Below are 15,379 nucleotides of genomic sequence, written 5' to 3'. Positions count from 1 at the left end.
TTTCTCTTCATGAATCTTGAACACCATGATGTTGATCCAGTAAAGTTGGTGATCCCTCTGTTAGTGGCTATCGCTTTCGCTTAATGAGTAATCATTTTTGTAGACACTGAAAGTCTCGCTTTTCTGTGGTCTAAAATCCAAGTATTAGTTCTGCCTCAAGTTCTGGCCATTTTGCAGTTCCATTTCATAGGTTATGTTTACTGTGAGTTGCTTTTTTTAGATCCTCTTTCTGATTCCACCAAGTTCTTATCATTTTCTCAGTTGGGGGTGGCCCGAAATGCCTCTCTGCAGTCCTGTTTCCATATTCTTTAGCATACGCAACCACACGTAGCTTGTATGCGATATTGTAGCAATGCCAACATTTTTCAGCCATAATTTGCTAAGAAATATAGAGAAAATTTAACGGCAGAAATTTATCACCATTCACAACAACCGCGACAACAATTGGAAAGTTTAAATGAACAGGAACACAGTGATCATCGATGACAGCGCATCCACTGAACTCTGCGTAACTGGAATGCTCTCTCACACAGCAAGAAAGCAAAAAAAAGAAATCGCATAACTCGGAACAGAGAAAATTTCCAGAAATGAAAGTAATAGAAAACTGAGTATTGGCGTATAAGACGCACCCTGTTTTTCAGACCTATTTTCAAAGAAAAAAAAAAGTGCGTCTTATATGCCGGCAAATACGGTAATTTTTGAAATTAAAGAAAAAATGAATTAAAGGAAGTTTCTTCGGGTAAACCAAATGTAGCTCTAGAGATCTAGACCTCCCTTCCCTTTAAAACCAAAACTATGGCTCAGATATGTAGATAATGTATATGCCACCTAGCCATAAGGCATTTCAAATTATTTAGTCAGCTCTTATTCAGATTTCACATTTAAACTTGAAAAGCACGGTTCTTTCTTTTTCTGAACATTTTCATTGCAAGCCTTCCATCATGTAATCATTTTCTCTGTATGAGATGCTAACATGCCCACATGGGATATTACATACATATGCCACAACCATGATGCTCATAAACGTTTTTGTATATTTAACATTCTAGGTGATAGATGTCTTTCATTGACAAATGAAATGCTTGCAGCAGTGTTTGGAGTCTAGAGCAACGGTTCCAGTCCCCCCCCCCTTCTTCCCCACATACATTGCAAGACCCTCACTGACATGCCAATTACACTGTAGGGGTTCAGTCTCTTCACCCATTTCAGGGTACAGCAGCAAAACGATTCTGCAACACAGCTGTTAGATAGTGCATGGGACTGAGCTGGATAGTAATGAGTCATGAGGTTCATGATCGTCTAGTGCTAAATTCTGCTACCACTCACTTTGTCAGTTGATGACTGGAAGGAGACCAAGTACAGTGGTTGCAGGGGTAATAATCCTTCTTGAGGCTTCAACATCCACAACTCATTGGATTCCCTTCTCCACTTCTACTTATCATCATTCAGGTAGGGATGCTAATTAATGCCAAACCTAACACAGATCGTCAGTCTCCCTACCAGATTACCTGACACCTTCCCATCCAATCTGCCTTGATCTCTTCTTAACAAGCTTCAGTTTCAAATTATATTTGGAATTGAAGTCAGCTCTCCTATTGGTAACTCAGACTACAAGTCTCATTTGCCATGGAACAACCTTCACTCAACAGTTCTCAGTCTTGTGTCCTTCTAGAGTACCAAATGGTATGATCTCTGTGGCATCTCTCCTCCATTTCATGATCCAACGATTACTTCTGTTCTTCTGATAACTGAATAACTAATCATCCTCACAGGAATGAAAGCTATCATCCAAGCCTTGATTCTCAAGAAAAGTGCCATTGCAGTATAAGAATACCACAAGTCTCAAGACCAAAACTCCAGTTGCTCACAACAGCTATAAACAAACCATCAACAAATCCACATCAGATTTTGAAAGGGCCAAATATCAAACTTGTCTCATGTCCAAATGGCAGTCAGGTCTTCTGGTCTCTTGCCAAGACCATTGGATGCAACTTTTGTCCACCCATGTTTCCACCACTCTCACATTCTGATGGTATTATAGTCACTTAACTCAAAGACAAGGCTGACTTACTGGCATCAGTCTTTTCTTCAAATTCCACTGATAACTAGAGACAAGTTCTCCCACTTTACCAAGAACTGCTCACCTTATGCTGCACACAGTCTTCTGCCAGAAAGCGATCTGAAGAATGCTTAATAACTTGAACAAACAAGCCATCTGGTTCTGATGATATTCCACCTATCATGCTAAAAACTTGTGCCACAGAACTAACACCTATCCTGCAATGACTCTTCACTGTATCCTAATCAACTGCCACCCTACAGCATGGAAAGAGGCCTCTTCCAGCCCATTTCAAAGAAAAGTGATAAAAGTCAGCCCTCAACCTCCCATCCAATTGCTCTTGCTTGTATTCTCTCAAAAACTATGGAGAAGGTCAGTGAGAGCTAACTTCTGCACCTCCTGGAAACCTATCTGTGGTATAACAACAATATGGATTCTTCCACTCTCAATCCATAGCTGATCTTTTAGTCTTCACTGCCTACCTCTGGACTCATGCCATGGAAGAATTTGGAGAAGCTCATGATTGCTCCCAACATTTCAGTGTATTTGATCAGGTTTGGTACAGGTTCAGGGCCTACTGAGCAAACTGCTATGGTCTGCCTTCCACCGTTTGCAACCTGAACACCAGCTTTCTCACTCAGCGGTGGTGGATAGTTTTTCGACCAATGCAAGAACATGCCAGGCTACTGTACTTTCACCCATTCTCTTCCTCCTGTATATAAATGGCCTGCTCTTACAGACTTCAAATCCAGCTTCATTGATGACAGTACACTCCATTCCTTCTTTTCATTTGACAAACTTTGTATTGCCCAATTATTACAACTCACAAGCTCCACCATGACCAATGTCCTGAACGTTGATCTCCTAGCTGTATGTCAGTGGGGTAAGGACAGCCTTGTAGACTTCATTTCTATCTGAAGTCCTGCCTGATCTCTCACAAGAAAGATCTCACATTCCATCCCTTAAACTTTCAGTAATACCAGATATTGAAATTTGATGAGATATCCCTTCTTGGACTGACCTATATTTCAGCCTTTCCTGACACAAACACATCTCGCCATAGCTTCTGCAGCTGCCAAAACAAATTTGTATACTGCAGAAGCTATGGTGAGATGCAAACAGCTGTATATACTACTTCACACTTTTACAGCTGCTATGTATCCCAAATCCATCCAACCATGGAATATTGCTCACACATTTGGGGTGGTGCACCAAAATCCTCTCTAATGCTCAGTGTTATCCAGAAGGCAGTCTGGTTAATTAATGATTCCTCTTTCACAGATCTGCTTCAGTCCTTCTTTCATAGATGTTCAGTTTCTGCATTATGCTTGTTCTATGTAGAAATGTCACAAATATATGTGAATGTATCTGAAGACACAATTTATAAACACTGCCGATCGCTTCTGATTAACCATCATATTATTTATATTTTTTATTCATTATTTCATTATCTGTATTTATTTGTCAAATAAATACAGATTTATTTCAGTTTATGTCAGTTAAATCCGAAGTCCGTTGATTCGGGGTCCGTTAAATCAAGAGTTTACTGTTTTAATATAGCATAAGTTTACAACATTTTATTCATGAGATTCGTGTTAAAAAATCATAATAATAAAATAAAATAAAATCTGATGTTCTTGAGATTTCAAGAATTTTGTCAACTGGCTGACCTCATCTTCCACTGCTGCTTCATGCTGTTAGAACATTGTATTCATCTGAGGCTTCGGTTTACCTAGTAAACCAGAAGTTGCTTTTTAATAATACTTGTTGACAGTCAGGAGATTGATGTTATTAAAGTGTACTCTCTGCCAAGGCTTTTAAAATACAATTTCAGTCATTTCTCAAGCACTGAAATTACATGTTTCTTAAGATGATTTGGGACCTTACATTTTTTTAACTTGTTTACCAACTTTTTTAAGAGTCTGATATTCAACTAAAAATGTTCTTTTGTTATGTTTTTTCCTGCACTAGGAGAGATAGGCTTATCTTGCATATTATGTATTTATCTTACAGTTAATGAAGAGAATTCTCACACTTTACCATGAGATGCGATGATGTTATTATGCTTGTATATCTCATTACCCCCAAAGCAGACCTCACCCTGGAGGCTGAAACAGTGTAATAATTTATTGTTTTGTAATAATTTTTTATTCTCTGGAACAGTCTTTTTCAATCTTTTTACCCTGGAGGAATCCTATCCTTGAAATAATTTTTAGTTCTCAGGGAATCCCTAGAAAAAAATTATATCTTTATAATAATTTTTATTATAAAAATATCCCTGGTGCAGGACACCAGAGTGCACAGAGGATTTGAAATTGGAAGTGATCACTGTTTAGTCTTAAGCAGGATAAAATTGAATGCATATTGAAAAGAATAACATGTAAGAAAGTTTTAAAGCGAATAAAAGTTGAGCAACTCTCAGATGTGAACTGTAGACTAAAATACACAAAAATTATTGAAGAAAAAATGAAAGAGTTTGAGAACAGGTATCAAACCTTGGAGATTCATACATAATTATATAATTATATAAACTGTATAATTATTAATACATAATTATACAGTTTTTTTTTTTACCCAATCATCATCTCTTGCAGAACTAGGATTCTGTGAAACCCTTACAAGAAGACTTGAATAAATTGAGTGATTGGGCACGGAAATGGGGATGTGAGTTCAATGTTGCAAAATGTAATGTTTTAACATTTGGAAAACAAGAACCGACCAGGGCTTCTGACCTAATGTCCAATCCTCATCTTCTCGTGGTGCACCCTGTTGGATATCTACTTGGAAACTGAATGAACAAGGATGGGCTGGCAATTTGGGATTTAGCCGACCAAATTGTATTTCTGTTGGTTAAACCAAAATAAAAAATGATGGTACAACATGACAAAATTTCATGGGCTGGGGCGTCGTCCGGTTAAACAAGGCCCCCGTTGTTTTCGCCAGGGAACCAGGGCGAACAATGAAAAGTCAGCTACTGGAACAAATCTGAAAACACACCCCAACTCAACATCACCAGAGTTAAAGATCGGTACTATCAACGTAAGAAGCCTGAATGGCAAAGAAATGGAGCTAGCTGAGGAATTAGATAAGTACCAGATCGACATAATAGGGGTGACTGAAACAAAAAAGACAAAAACTGGTGAGATCTTCCTGAGCAATAAATACAAAATGGTATATTCAGGCAATGGCAATCAAGGAAAAGAAGGAGTAGCCATAGTATACAACACAAAATACGAGGCCAATCTTCAGGACTGGGGTAAGGTGGTACTGGGGCAAGGAGATTTGTTTTGCATTATGGGAGATACTGAGATAGGAGTGTTGGTAGCTTGCTCCACCTTTGCAAGGAGCGCCCTGGTGTTGCACCACCTTACCCCAGTCCTGAAGATACTTTCAGGCATAAACTTTGTTTGCTCACACTTGGATAAAAGATTAAACTAAATTTATTATACTCTAACCAAGTGAAAAATAAACTTTCAACATCTTTCTCTAAATCCAGAGTAATGTATTAAAAAAGGGTGGCACACCATTTGGCAACTCATATAGGTAGAGATGACCTGCTAATGCTTCTGCCTGGTATCTCCACTTGGGCCTGGCTCCCACTGAAGAGACCTCAATGAAGGTCGAAACTAGTCTGGGTTGTGGCCCTTCCCTTAATGCATAACATTAGACATATCCGCAAGGAGATGTGTTTTACATTATGGGAGATACTGAGATAGGAGAGTTGGTAGCTTGCTCCACCTTTGCAAGGAGTGCCCTGGTGTTGTACCACCTTACCCTAGTCCTGAAGACACTTTCAGGTGCAAACTTTGTTTGCTCACACTTGGATAAAGGATTAAACTAAATTTATTATATTCTAACCAAGTGAAAAATAAACTTTCAATATACAAGACAGTGTTCAAACCAGTTTTAACTTATGGATCTGAGAGCTGGGTCAGAAGTAAAACACTTGACCAAAGACTAGAGACTGCAGATATGAGAGTCCTGAGAAAGATTATAGGCGTGAACAGATGGCATCAATGGCAATATCATATTAAAAACGAGGATATTAGGAAAGAACTCGACATTGTCAGCATCCAGGAATGCATTAGCAGAGCTAATCTCAGGTGGTATGGTCACTTAAACAGAATGGGTGAAGAAAGATTAGGAAAACAAGTGTTCTCTGCCAGGTTGGCAGCAAAATGACCCAGAGGAAGACCGAGATATAGGTGGATTGATATGGTACAAAGTGCCTTAGACGATAGAAATATAATGTCTGATAATGTTGGAGTCTTGACAAGTAACAGACTAATTCGGAGGAAAATTGTAGATAGGAAGTTAGTAATGATGTCATTTTTTTCATGTAGTACTATCATATCCTATACACCCCTTGAGGGTACATGGCAGGAATTTGATGATGATGATGAGATGGGTTGCAGAATTTATGCTTGGTGAATATATTGTTGGAGGTAGAGGAAATAAGAGATCTGGGGGTGATAGTTGATAAGGATCTAAAATTAGGGGCCACATCGCCAAAATTGTGAAGACAACACAACGGCTTCTGGGAATGATGCGGAGGACACTGACGTGTAGTAGTAGGGAGATTCTTGTTCCGTTGTATAAGGCTTTGATTAGGCCACACATGGACTATTGTGCCCAGATTTGGTCACCAGGTTTTCGGAAGGATGAAGAGATGTTGGAAAGGGTCCAAAGGCGACTGACTAAGGTAGTTTCTGACCTCTGGAATGTCAAGTATGAGGAAAGATTGAGAAGATGTAATTTGCAGAGTCTGGTGGACAGGAGGAATAGGGGAGATATGATTGAGACCTACAAGTTGGTAAGGGGTTATTATAGGATCAATGGAAGAAGTTCTACAGAGAATAGTGGGAGATCAGAGGAGAACCAGAGGTCATCCCTGGAAACTGTATAAAGAGGGTGTGAGTAGGGGAGTGAGAGACAGGTTTTTTTCGTGCAGAGTTGTGAGTGATTGGAATGCCTTGCCTAAGAGTGTGGTGTCTGCAAGGAGTTTGAGTGTGTTTAAGACATGGTATGATGAGATGTGTGTGTGTGTGTGTGTGTGTGTGTGTGTGTGTGTGTGTGTGTGTGTGTGTGTGTGTGTGTGTGTGTGTGTGATAAAAGGACCTCCCAGATGAGTCTTTGACTCCCTGAGGTCTTGGGGTAATAATAATAATAATAAAACCTCGGTTGAGAAATCATTTTCTAGATGGTAGTTTAATCTTCAATTACAAAGAATGATGTACACTGTCCACCTTTTCAAGACAGTTAATATTATGGATATGTCATGTAGTACTTTGTCTTCTTTGCCTGCCTTTCTTCTGTTTGCAGCACTATTGCCTGTGGAGATGTCTTTGTGATATCATCATCATCATCATCAAATTCCTGCCATGTACCCTCAAGGGGTGTACAGGATATGATAGTACTACATGAAAAGAAATTACATCATTATTACTTTCCTATCTACAATTTTCCTCCGAATTACACTCATCACCAGAGTTCCCACATTACATTCCAGGCCACCTACTACTGCCCTTAGAGGGTGCTCTACCTAGATAGGACTTTAGTGTCACCCACGTGGTTGGGCTTAGTATTGTTTGCTATTTGTGTATATGTTACATTAATTGTTTTTGTAATCCCCGTAGATGTCCTAGTGACTAGGACGAAATATAGGAAGTATTAAATTCTATTTTAATTCTTTTTGAGTGTTGTAAAAAATCCATTAAGCCTCCAACATGATGAACTCTTCAACTCTCCTTCTCTTCACTAACAAACCTACACTAACAAACTACACCAACGCCATCTACTGCCCACCACCACTAGTATTTTCACAAATCACAAACATCAATGCCCATGCTTGGATTCAAACCCGCAGCCTTTTGGCTGGACAGCAGATATGCTAACCACTTGGCCAACCAGGCCGGCAATATATTGGTACATATTTGTTTATATTCAATTTTGATTGCTCAGAAAATACATTTTCTAAGGTGAAACATATAAAATCTTCTAGATTCTTATCTGATGAGTTTGCAATCAATTGTTTAGTTTATTGAGAACACTGACTTTGAACCCTAAAGAAGGGTAATTATGTCTCAGAAAGAAGAATTCCATACTTCTCACTAATTTCCGAAAAATCTGTTTCTACACAATTATATTATTTTATATTTTGTTAATGAAAAAAATGTGTAAATTTTGTTTTCTATCTTATATATAAGTTTATGATATCCTCGAATTTACCTCTTGGACATGTAACTGAAAATACTGCTATTCTGCCCTTCTCTGAAAATGTCTTCTGACCCCTGGTGTAGTGAATGCTAGCTGAGTATAATAGAATGTAGAGATGATAAAGAACAGGTGTTCATTCAGCAGCACATTTTTAAATTAAGTACTAGTACAATTGTTGAGATCCTTCAGAATCAGAAGCCTTTTTGGTATTCAGGTTGTTCAAGATTCTTCTAATATCTTTTTGGCAAAAGGCATGAGATGCTATGTTCCGGTTATAGTTGAAGGTGATTAGTCTTTGTTATCTGTTAAAGTGTTGAATGATAAGGATAATGGCAGGAGGTCAACTTTATCTTTAGGTGATGTTGTAATAGTACCATCTGGTTGTGTTTTTCGATGATTATTTTATAGTAGTTGTGGGTTTCATTGTAAGCCATGAATGAAGCTATAGTTTTTTTCTCAAGTCACTTATAATATGCTGTTTTGTTATGTTGGACCTTGGTAGACATCTTGGAAAATCATGACTTGGGCATTGGACAGGAATTTTGAACATAGAAGAGAACAAATGCCATCATTCTATTTTGGATCATTTCTGTAACAAGTTCACAAGTGTTTGAATCTGGGGAGTTGAAACAGTACTCTGACAATATAAATGGAGATTATCTCCAAGATCTTCCCACTTGGAGTTGTTGAAGTGGCAAAAGAATATGTGGTTGTGAATAGCATCTAGATGAAGCACGTATGAGAATATGATCTGGATTACCAAGAGGAGAAATTGCCTCAGCTGGAAGAAGAACTGGTTTAAAAAAAAGAAAAGGAAAGAAAGAAAATCACATCTAGAATGTTGGGCTAGAGGAGAGGATTGTCAGGTATTCTGGTTGATAAATGAACATTATCATGAAATTTGAAAGAGAAGCTCACTTGTCATTGCTTACAGCAAACACTTCAGCTTATTATCCAATGTTTTGTATTACTCACCACCCACACATACACAGATGTCATAAAGGGAGAAAGAAGGATTCTATTAACAAGTTCATGAAAAGATGGAGATTGTATTCATTGGAAAAAACAGTATGGAGAAGGTTCAAAAAGCAGAGGAATGTGTTTGGAGTTGAACCATATATGGATGCTGACCATTAGCTGCTTTTTCTTACATGATTAGAGGAAAGTGGAAGAATGGTTGTGACCAGTTTGCTGGAGAAATGCCTATGAAAGTACCAATAAAAAAAAAGGCATAATACAGAAACTGAGCATCTATGAGAAAGTTACTGGATGGAGTCTGAAAGGGTGAGAGGTCACCTATTAGGAAGGTTGTCCTCTTCTGAATACAATCGAGAATTCTCAGGGAAGTTTTTTGATACCATTCCAAATGTGAGAACAGTATTTCTAAGGTCAGTCAGATTTGATATTTATAATATATTAGGTACTGAGTAGTATTTTGAAATAAAAAAAAACTATTAAGTTTTTGGAGGCTGAAGAGGCTAATGTAATTATGCTTATGCCAGGATAAGCTAGATGAAAGTCAGCCCAACAAGGGGGGGGGGGGACTGATCTTGAAGAGGATGTGAAGTAGGATCTTTCCTCCTGGTAATAAGACAGGACTGTGTTTTGATAGCATTGAAATTCACTAGAAAGTTGTTATATCATTTGAAAATGTGAAGGAGGTTAGTGTTTTCAACATTGGTTATTTATGGATGGTCTTGAAGCTTGAATCATTTTAGTACTACAAGGTTTCATAATTGAGGAGGAATGGTGTGTACTGACATCAGCAAAATAGGATTTGAAGTTAGAAACAGAAAGTTTTTCATATATAGGAGGAAGAGCATGAGAGAGAAGGTTATTGATGTATAGGAGGAAGAGCATGGATGAGAGTATTGAACACTAGGGCGGAACACTAGTTTGTTTTTTTTTCTTTTCAGAGGTGAAGAGAGAAAAAAGAACAGGAGGAAACATAGTGGGAAGAGGAACTCTTAGATGTCTCACCCATACAGAACAGCATCAAATCTTCATGCTGTAATGTGACCCCCTGGCAGTATCCTGCATACCACTATTAGGTCTCCCTCCAGGCACAAGTATTGCAGTATAGATAACATGTGATTATGTGCTAGTTGCTAGCTCATTATCTCTATTTAAAGTCTCATTTCCTGCTTTGTTTATTGAAATTTATTCTTATATATATATATATATATATATATATATATCTTGTAAAATATTTAATGACTGAATGCCGATGGTTTTAAAATCAAAACTTTAACAGATCACACGACTAGTTTCATCGGAAAGCCGACTTCGTCAGGTGTAACATCATAAAAATATATAAAAAACAGAAAGACCATATTTAAAAGCATTGCATTTCTAATACAACGGAACATGACAATTGACGTTTATTAAAGTTTAAATGGGAGACTGAGTTCTAGTTGAAGCGTCATGCACATGTATGCAAGCATGTGAAATTGCATGTGCACCAATATTGAATGGCAGAACTGTGAGAGTTCAACTAGAACTCAGTCCTTAACTCAGAACTTAAAACCCTCGGCATTCAGTCATTAAATATTTTACAATATGATAACAAACCGAGTAAACCAGCATTCTAATAATAATAATAATATATATATATATATATATATATATATATATATATATATATATATATATATATATATATATCTTTGTCTTTTAGATATGTTATTATGCAACCTAAATAATTAAATTGTATCTATCACTTGCATTTAAATGCCATGATTTTTGATTTCTTTCATGAAATTTTTAGATTTCATTGGTGCCATATTTAATTTATAAACCAATTTTAAGTCCATCTTCATTATCTTGGGCTTCTTTATCCTGAGCTGCATTGTAATAAAAACAGTATTTCTTATCATTGTATTAAGAAGTAATATATCATTGCATTAACAATACTCATTCTTAACTGGATACTTTTTAATTCTATTTTTCTGTATTTTTATAGAATTTAATTAAGAAATTCAAAATCCAGACATTTGATATGTTATGATTTATTGTACTTGCATAAGTGAGTTTATATGTACTTATGTGTGTCAGATCCAAGTTATCTTCAGTGCAAGAAACACCACATGTATTCATGTGACATTTTTTGCAGTGAGAACTGGTTAATGTGTGGATTGAAAGAGAGGATGGCATGGTAAGGAAGTGTGTAAAAAAGTGTGATTTTATTTAAGAAGTATTGGAGAGCAGAAAATAAATAGGTTCAAATCAAGTGAAGTTCATGGAAATGTGTGAAGCAGAATAGCAGTGGTTAGTAAGGTGATACAATCATAAAAGGGCAAGATTAGCTTGAAAATTAATGAAGATGAAAGTAGTCAGATAGGTGAAATGGTTGTTGTCCAAAATCAGTAAATGAAAAAGTATGACATGTACAAACTCACAAGAGATAGAAAGGACATGTTTAAATATTTTCCATTTGGTATTGGGTTGGATTGAATTAATATACTATTAGCAATTGGTATGTGCAATTGGTATGCGCAATTGGTAATATCAATAAAAAAAAAAAAAAAAAAAAAAAAAAAAAAAACAACAACAGAAACTGAGGTGGCAGAAGGAGTGAGAAAGGCATTTGTATGGTACAGATAGGCCCAGCTGATGCCATGTGCGAAGTGTGTAATATACACAGATGCCTAAAAGATATCAAAAAATATGAGATAAGAGTTTAAACGAACAACGAATGGTACAGAATGGTACATATAATTATGAATGTATGTCGTCTTCCTTTCAGGCCCCTTCAGATCTTCTCAGAAACAAACAAATAAATTCTGAAATTGTATCCTGGACCCGATTATATCACTGTAATTTTTGATTGAAATTTACGAAAATATACCTAAAATAGTTCTTCTTTATTTTTTGATGTATCATAAATCAATTTATGATTAATTGTTGAGTTTCGTGTAAAAAAAATTTGTATAAGCAGGACTAATCCTTAGGTAACATTATACTGTAAAGCCGTTTTCGTTTGTTTTTCATTTCCTGTTCGTTTTATTCACACTTTATTAAAAAAAAAACTTTTTTGGAAAGGTGCCGAACATTAATCGCACACACAAGAAACATACTAGGCGCCGCCGCTGGGTACAGAGATTCTAATATGTTTTCAATTCATTTCCATGTTCAGACAGAAATACCAAACATAGCAAGATTAAGGAAGCAGCTTGCAAGGCTTACTCTTGATATGGATTTGGCTAAAACTAAGTAAGTAGCAAACTGTTTAATTGTAGAATATTTTTCATTTTTATTAAAAAAAATTAATCTAAAATGAAAAAAAAAAACTTTAATTATAAATAGTGAACATAATTTTATTGATGTTTAAGAACCCTTTTTCTTCAATAAATGAGAAAATTTAATGAGAAAATAATCAATGAAAATGGAGTCTTGTACAAATAATGAATGAAGAATAATTCATTAATATAAAATACAGCATAAAATAACATGGGAGAATAAGAGAGGGCATCATCATCATCAAATTCCTGCCATGTACCCTCAAGGGGTGTACAGGATATGACAGTACTACATGAAAAAATTACATCATTACTAACTTCCTATCTACAATTTTCCTCCAAATCAGTCTGTTACTTGTCAAGACTCCAACATTATCAGATCTTATATTTCTATCATCTAAGGCACTTTGTACCGTATCAATCCACCTATATCTTGATCTTCCTCTGGGTCGTTTTCCTGCCAACCTGGCAGAGAACACTTGTTTTGCTAATCTTTCCTCTCCCATTCTATTTAAGTGACCATACCACCTGAGATTAGCTCTGCTAACGCATTCCTGGATGCTGACAATGTCAAGTTCTTTCCTAATATCCTCGTTTTTAATATGATATTGCCATTGAAGCCATCTGTTCACACCTATAATCTTTCTCAGGACTCTCATATCTGCGGTCTCTAGTCTTTGGTCAAGTGTTTTACTTTTGACCCAGCTCTCAGATCCATAAGTTAAAATTGGTTTGAACACAGTCTTGAATACAGCTAATTTAGTGTTCCGACTAATTTCTTTCTAATTCCATATCAATTTATTCAATTGACTTCCCACGATACCAGCTTTGCTGATTCTGTTGTCTATTTCTATATTTAGTTTACCATATTCAGTAAAAATTGTGCCTAAGTAGCTGAAATGTTTTACTTGTTCCACAGGTTCTCCATTCACAACACAGTTGACATTTTCAATGATTCTGCCTATTTTCATTGTCTTTGTCTTTTTATTACTGACCTTCATACCATATCTATTACAACAGCTATTCAATTTAGTCAGAGAATCTTGCAGACTTGTAGCGGATGTATTTAGAAGTATAACATCATCTGCATAAAGCAAAGAGCTGACATTAACATCTCCAATTTTGATATCAGGTTTAATACCACATTCCTTCATAATGTGATCCATATAGATAATGAATAACAGAGGGGATAATGTACATCCTTGTCTCACACCAGATTTAACATTAAACCATCTTCCTGTACTTCCTTCAATTCTAACTGCTGACTCACAACTCAAATAAAGACTAAGTATTGCTTGATATAATGCCCCATTGACACCATATAACTGCAGCGTATTGAATAGCTTCTCTCTTGGCACCTTGTCATATGCCTTTTCCAAATCGACAAAACTTAAATACAGATCTTTGTTATATTCCCATGCTTTCTCGACTATTTGTCGTAAAGTGAAGATCTGATCCTGACAGCCTCTATTTGGCCTGAATCCAGCTTGTTCTTCACCAAGCTTTTCTTCCACAATTCTTCTCAACCGTTTCTCAAGTATACTTGCATAGATCTTGCCAGGAACACTCAGTAGGGAAATACCTCTGTAATTCTCACATTCAGTTTTATTTCCCTTTTTTATATATGGGTACTATGAGAGCTCTACTCCAATCATCGGGAATTCGTCCCTCTGTCCAGGCTTTCTGAACTATGCAGTGCAGCCACTGTAAGACTCTTATACCACCGTACTTCAGCATTTCTGGTCGAATATCATCTACTCCTGCTGCCTTTCCACATTTCAAGCCTTTCATGGCTTTTTCTACTTCAAGTATGGATATGTATTCCTGACTGCATGCCTGGTCAGTGTTTTTTATCACTGTGCTGTCATCACTGCTTGTTTCATTTAGCAGTTTTTCAAAGTAATTACTCCATACTTCAAGGATATCTTTTTCTCCCATTTTCATGTCACCTTTATCATCTCTAATTCCTTTTACAGTACTCTTTCCTCCATTCTTAAGCTTCTTCAACAACCTCCAGAATATTTTGCCACCTTCTTGATATTTATTTTCTATATTCTTGCCAAAGTCCTCCCATGACTTTTGTTTAGCTAGTTTTACACACTGTTTAACTTTCTTACATTTGTCTCTGTATTCTGTAAGAGTAAAAGCTGACTTATTTGCCAGGAACTTTTGATATGCTTTCTTCTTTTCCTTCACTGCCTCTTTAACTTCCTGTGTCCACCAGGGAGTTCTGATTTTTTTATCCTTGCACACAACCTCACCACAAGCCTCTCTGGCAGAATCAATCAATGTTTCCTTCAGAGTTTGCCACTGAATCTCCAAGGTTTGATTCCTGTTCTCAAACTCTTTCATTTTCTTTTCAATAATATTTCTGTATTTTAGTCTACAGTTCACATCTGAGAGCTGCTCAACTTTTATTCGCTTTAAAACTTTCTTACATGTTATTCTTTTCAATATGAAATTCAATTTTATCCTGCTCAAGACTAAATAGTGATCACTTCCAATTTCAAATCCTCTGTACACTCTGGTGTCCTGCACCAGGGAGAAAACATCACTATCAACAATAACATAGTCAATGAGACTTTTCTTATTCCTAGCCTCTTCTCTCCATGTGAATTTGTGCACATTTTTATGTTGGAACATGGTGTTAGTAATAACCAGTCCATGTCCTGAGCAGAAATCCAACAGATATTTGCCATTATTATTAGCTTTGCTCTTTTCTCCAAATTTTCCCAAAATATTTTTGTATGTCTCACAATCATTTCCTACTGTACTATTTAGATCCCCAACAAGGACCAACTTTTCCTTTTTCATTGTGTCAGTTGCTTTTTCTAAAGCCTTAAAAAAATTCCTCCACTTCTACCTT

At 36.5% G+C, this 15,379-nt stretch overlaps 1 protein-coding gene across 2 annotated transcripts in view; it reads left to right on the top strand.

The window, feature by feature from the left end:
- LOC150102964 (rho GTPase-activating protein 44-like) overlaps positions 1-15,379 on the top strand; it is a 521,092-nt gene that overhangs the window by 158,616 nt on the left and 347,097 nt on the right. For both annotated transcript variants that reach the window (XM_090397793.1, XM_090397795.1), the window contains exon 5: positions 12,411-12,487. In XM_090397793.1, coding sequence (XP_090253919.1) covers positions 12,411-12,487 — 77 coding nt within the window. The remainder of the gene's footprint in view (positions 1-12,410; positions 12,488-15,379) is intronic.

Source organism: Typopeltis vanoorti, chromosome 9 (genome assembly GCF_054136105.1).
Source record: "Typopeltis vanoorti isolate ZY-2024b chromosome 9, IOZ_Tvanoo_1.0, whole genome shotgun sequence".
NCBI lineage: Eukaryota > Metazoa > Arthropoda > Arachnida > Uropygi > Thelyphonidae > Typopeltis > Typopeltis vanoorti.
This window is presented reverse-complemented; position numbering and strand designations above follow the sequence as displayed.